Below are 6,171 nucleotides of genomic sequence, written 5' to 3'. Positions count from 1 at the left end.
AAGACATTGGTCCATGTTTGAGTCAGTCTATAAACGCTGCTCAACGAGAGACTGAAGACATTGGTCCATGTTTGAGTCAGTCTATAAACGCTGCGCTCAACTAGAGACTGAAGACATTGGTCCGTGTTTGAGTCAGTCTATAAACGCTGTGCTCAACTAGAGACTGAAGACATTCGTCCAGGTTTCTTCGCTAAATGTGGGTGGAAACAATTTGGGAGATAGAAAAAAAGCCAGCATTGTAGAACCAATCCAGCGTCTTTAGGGCGGGTTTTTGAAGCGGTTAATGTTTTGTTTTGATTCTCCACTCCAGTTTGATTGGAGGACATCATTTCCTGTAAACCGGGTCTTTCACCCTATTGGAGATGTAGACAGTGGCTCTGATTGATAGTGTCGGTTTTTGGAGCCATCTCCAGACTTTGGGAAGCAGAGATCTCGAAGGTCTGATGTGTCATATCAACTAAGAGACACGTACAGTACTGTTTCACATTGCTTATTTGTTTGTTTATGTGTTTATTTGTTTGTTTATCCCACAGAAACTGTGGGAGCTGGCCAAGCAGGTGAGCGAGTTCCTGGTGTGGCGTCAGGTGGTGTGTCCGTTCGAGAGAGACCGCAGGATCCTGCAGCACCTCGTCACCTCGCCGGTCTTCACCGAGGACGGTAAGCACACAGGGACAAACGGCACAGCACACAGAAACAGATGCGGAAATATTCTAGCATTTCCAAGACACAGATTAAGGTCTGACGGCATTGTTAGTGTTTATGTCCTTCGAGTTTCTATTTATGTGGACATAAATAAATGATTCAACTCAGTGTGTGTGTGTGTGTGTGTCCCACAGAGCTGCACCTGGCCTCTTATGAGAGTGAGGGACCAGAAAACAACATGGAGAAGGACAGCCGCAAGTCTCTCAGGTGTGTACAGTACCTGCACACACACACACGCACGCGCGCGCACGCACGCGCACACACACATGCACGTGCACACACACACGCGCACACACACACGCACACACACACACACACACATTACCTGAACCTGCACCTAAGATCACAGAAACACTAGATGCTAAAAGATTCCACAGGCACATAACCTACTGTCTCTCTACTGTTAATTAACTGTTTTGCGTTTGTTTTGTATTCCAGGTCGTCCCTGTTGCACAGAGAACGGGATGCGCGGTCGTAGAGAGGCAGCGGGTGCGTTCCGTTCCAGAAAGTCATTTCCTTCCCACTTAATTGATCTGAGACGACCTCCTAGTGTCCACCAAGATCTATCCAGTCCTGTCACACCTGTGCCGACACTCGGACTGAGTTTCCATTTCCTTTCACTTCATTATTCAGTCTGAAGGCTCACAGACGTTTTCCCAGATGGGTGTTACCTAAGGAGTCCTAACCAATCACGTCATGCAGCTTAATTCTGTCATCGCATTCAAAGGATGCTCATTGGCCTGGTTGGAATTCCAACTGAGAAATCACTCTGGACGAGAGCCTTTCCAGACTCTAAATCGCATTTTGAAAATTCAGATTCAGGGGTTGTAACCAGGCTATGCTGACACGTGACCTAACACAGATCTGTGCTAACGTGGTATGACAGCAGAGAGCACCACCGCCCCCTAGTGGTGAAGAGGTGAATAAGGAGTGGTGAGGGTGCAATCTGTTCTACAGTATCACTAAAGAATAAATATTGTCTCTCTCTCTATATATAAAATATAAATAATTGATAGAATATAAGTATTCTATCTGTTCTACAGTGGGCGCGTTAAGTAGCTGAGTACTCAGTCAGCACTCAGTGATCAGAATTCACTTAACGGGTCGCTAAGTTACGCTCAGACTGATCTCAGAGCACAAGTGAGCAGTTTTGAACTATGACCTGTTTGAGCCAAACACCACGTCATCATCATCATCATCACCTGAGCAAAAAAAAAAACGGGGCGTGTTTTGTCTTGGGAGTCGTTGGGACGCCGCTCGCTAATCACACATGATTGACAACAGGTGAAAAGTTCTTGTCTCCTAGCAACTCAGCACTAAAGCAACTACTTAACGCACCCATTGTCTCTATGGAACAATAAGCACTCGTTCAGTATAGCACAGCTCACTGGAGAACAGGGCTGGGTTTAATACATAGTCGGGGATATTTGAAGGTGGGTTTGTGTCAACGGAATAGAGCATTATAGAACTTCACATGCCAAGCTAAATTAGGTGTGTGAAGTCTATATTACAGATATGTGAAGTCTATACCCTTTAACTGATAAGATAGTCACCATGCAATGAACATGACTTGTTTCGTGAGATGTCTAGTACACAGTACTTTGTATGCTACCAGAGGGTTATTCAAACGGTTAGCTACTTCAGTGTTTTATACAGCTTTTCTATAGTTCTATACATAGCTTTAACTGAATAGCTAGATACTATCTGAATGGAATATTTGGTATGCTTTCAGTAAGAACATACATTTTCTTCAGAATCTACCTTTACTGGTTGAAATGGTTGTTTCTGTTTTACTAATCTTTTCTACAGTGACTCACTCACCACAGGCTTGTTGCTGGTTGGCTAGCTCTGTGCTCCTAGGAACTAAGCTGCTCTGTTTCCCATGTTTTTACTAAAACAGTCAATGTATGATGTCTGTGTGTGTGTGTGTGTGTGTTTGTCAGGAATAACTGAATTGTTACTACTTACAAAGTTGTTACTGCTACTGCTTCTGTAAAAACAGAACCTCGAACTCAGCCATCTTGGATTGAATCGTTAAACTACAGATGTGATCTAACTTCCTGTGAATATTTACTCATGAACTGCAGCTAAACCTTTCAATTTTATCTTTTATGTGTCTGTTTATCCTACAGTTCTTATTTTGAGGAACGTTTTGTATAAAGTTTGTTTTCTACAATGTGGTTTTGTATCATGTATCTTTGTTGTAAGACTTATCAGGGTACATAATGAGGTTCTTATTTGAAATAAGAAGCTATTTTTTCTTTCAAATTAAAAACAAATTAAAGCTGCTTCGCAGCGATGAGGCGGGGCCAGGCAATTTCCGACAAGTTTAGGAGCAATAAGCGAGCGAATAGGACAACAAGAAAGTTGACATTCCAATGTTCATTTTGTAAATTTGTATCGTAAAACATTTGTAAAACATTTTGATGCGTTGTAAGCTCGATTTTGATAATTCAACAATGGTCAATGAGTTTGTGAATTACAGTCTGAAGATCCAGTGTAGCAAGTTTGGTGTTAATTGATTGAAAAATGTTGGATGAGATATGTTTATTAATTTTTACAGGTTTTGTTTGCTTTTCTTCATAATTGAACATTAACTTCAGCAGCTGTGTACTCAGTCAGTTGCCAATCAATCGATTTAGTCATTGTAATCCTCGGCGGGGGTTGGGTAGGGTTGCCAACAGCGATGTCTCCGATTCGTGGAGCTTGTGTTGGATTATGGGTAACGTAGTTGTCTCTGTATGAAGTGTTGGTTTCAGAGGACAGAATTAAACATATTTTAAAAAATTCTATTTTTGAGATAAAATTCTAAAAAAAAATCATACTACATCTTGGATATGTGGCTAATGTTGTCACTTTTTATGAGGATGATCAGCCATTGATTTGGCGAGAATAAATAGGAACTATATACAGAACTGTTAACAGTAAAACTTTTTGATGTGCTGTGGGCTCAATTTTTCATATTTCAAAAATCTGTGAGGATCGTTTGGTAAGGACAGTCTGAAGATACAGTAGATCAATTTTGGTGTCAATTGAACTAAAAATGTGGGAGGAGATAGGTTTGATAGGTTTTACAGTTTATGAAGAAATCAGAGTGATGGACTTCAAAATTCCTGCAAGGTCAAAGCGTATGAAAGTTTTGTCTCACTTGGGCCTACATTCACGTGGTGGTTTTACAGTGATGGCACCTATGGCTGATTTGTTATGATTTTTTTAAGTTTTAAACTTTAGACTGTTGCTGTAGCGCCACCTTCAGGTTTATTGACCTACAATGCAGGTTGAGGACTTTGGGTATACTACTGGAGCTATGTGCAAATCTTGGTGATTTTTTGTCCACGGGAAGTTAGACTTCAGTGGAAGATGGAGAATAATAATAATAATCAAAATTCCTGCAAGGTCAGAGTGTATGAAAGTTTTGTCTCACTTGGGCCTACATTCACGTGGTGGTTTTACAGTGATGGCACCTATGGCTGATTTGTTATGATTTTTTAAAGTTTTAAACTTTAGACTTTTGCTGTAGCGCCACCTTCAGCTTTATTGACCTACAATGCAGGTTGAGGACTTTGGGTTTAGTACTGGAGCTATGTGCACATTTTTGTGATTTTTTGTCCACAGGAAGTTAGACTTCAGTGGAAGATGGAGAATAATAATAATAAGTAAAACATTTTAATGCATTGTAAGATCAATTTTGATAATTCAATAATCTGGTCAATGAGTTTGTGAATGACAGTTTGAAGATCCAGTGTAGCAACTTTAGTATTAATTGATTGAAAAATGTGGGTTACAGGTTTTGTTAGCTTTTTTTTCTTCATAATTGAACATTAACTTCAGCAGCTGTGTACTCAGTCAGTTGCCAATCAATCAATTTAGTCATTGTAATCCTCGGCGGGGGTTGGGTAGGGTTGCCAACAGCGATGTCTCAGATTCGTGGAGCTTGCGTTGGATTGTGGGTAATGTAGTTTTCTCTGTATGAAGTGTTGGTTTCAGAGGACAGAATTAAACATATTTTTAAAAATTCAATTTTTGAGATAAAATTCTGAAAAAAATCATACTACATCTTGGATATGTGGCCAATGTTGTCACTCTTTATGAGGATGATCAGACATTGATTTGGCGAGAATTAATAGGAACTATACAGAACTGTTAACAGTAAAACTTTTTGAAGTGCTGTGGGCTCTATTTTTCATATTTCAAAAATCTGTGAGGATCGTTTGGTAAGGACAGTCTGAAGATACAGTAGATCGATTTTGGTGTCAATTGAACAAAAAATGTAGGAGGAGATAGGTTTGATAGGTTTTACAGTTTATGAAGAAATCAGAGTGATGGACTTCAAAATTCCTGCAAGGTCAAAGTGTATGAAGGTTTTGTCTCACTTGGGACTACATTCACGTGGTGGTTTTACAGTGATAGCACCTATGGCTGATTTGTTATGATTTTTTTAAGTTTTAAACTTTAGACTGTTGCTGTAGCGCCACCTTCAGGTTTATTGACCTACAATGCAGGTTGAGGACTTTGGATATAGTACTGGAGCTATGTGCAAATTTTGGTGATTTTTTGTCCATGGGAAGTTAGACTTCAGTGGAAGGAGAATAATAATAATAATATAGGCAAATACAATAGGGTTCCGGCAGCTACGCTGCCTGGCCCCTAAAAATCCTGTCTTGCTTTCTCTTTCTCAATGCTTCCTGTCTGAATGCCTGAAGTCACAGGAAGCTCTGACGCCACCTAGTGTTCAAAACTAGAATCTGACAACAAATATTGAACTGAAAAGGCAATTATTCTTGCAATTCACATACAAAACAAGCAATTTATTTGGAGAAATGTACAAAAAACATATTCAATTTAAAAAATGTATAAAAAAGTGGGTAGACTCCATATACCTCTGAATACCCTCCACTACATCACTGGTTCTGTAGATGTACTTGTACGGTACGGACGACGTTAAAAAGACGGTGAGCGGGTATGTGCAGCCAGGTGTCTGGCCAGATGGTGGTGCTGTTTGAACACCTCCCTGCAGATGGGGCAGCTGTGGCGTCGTTCCTCTCCGGGGCTCCGGGGGTCGGCGGGCGACGCCCCCTGGTGGCGGCTCCTCATATGCGCCACCAGGTCGGAGGTGAGGCGGAAGGTCAGGCTGCATCGGGCGCACCAGTTCTGAGCGTGCAGACGGAGGGGCGGGGAGAGGTGGCGGGCGTGGGGGGGGGGCAGGGCCTGGATCTGGGGGAGGAGGGTCTGAGTCTGAGTCTGGAGGAAGAGGGCGGGGCTGTAGAGGGGATGGACGCTCCACGGAGGCCCCAGAGCTAGGGTCCGGGGCCCAGCGCCGAGGGAGGTGGTGGTGGAGGTAGGCCTCGCTCTCAGGGGGGTCCTGGGGGGTCCTGGGACTGGGTGTAGGAGTTGGGGGAAACTGGGTGAGAAGGCGGCCAGGCTGAGGCTAAAGCTGCTCCTGCTCTGGGTGGGTGGGAGACTGAGGCC

The 6,171-nt window shown here is 42.4% G+C and overlaps 1 protein-coding gene across 1 annotated transcript in view; it reads left to right on the top strand.

Moving 5' to 3' along the window:
• The window catches only part of rasgef1bb (RasGEF domain family, member 1Bb), an 11,529-nt gene extending 9,469 nt beyond the window's left edge, over positions 1 to 2,060 (top strand). Inside the window, exons 12-14 of the mRNA XM_084460027.1 lie at positions 534 to 657; positions 837 to 909; positions 1,141 to 2,060. Of these exons, the coding sequence (XP_084316153.1) occupies positions 534 to 657; positions 837 to 909; positions 1,141 to 1,180 (237 nt within the window). The 3' untranslated portion in view covers positions 1,181 to 2,060. The remainder of the gene's footprint in view (positions 1 to 533; positions 658 to 836; positions 910 to 1,140) is intronic.
• The last annotated feature ends 4,111 nt before the right edge of the window (positions 2,061 to 6,171 follow it).

This window comes from Borostomias antarcticus (assembly GCF_949987555.1).
Source record: "Borostomias antarcticus genome assembly, chromosome: 30".
Taxonomy (NCBI): Eukaryota; Metazoa; Chordata; class Actinopteri; order Stomiiformes; family Stomiidae; genus Borostomias; species Borostomias antarcticus.
Note: the sequence above shows the minus strand (reverse complement) of the source record. Positions and strands in the feature narration are given on the sequence as shown.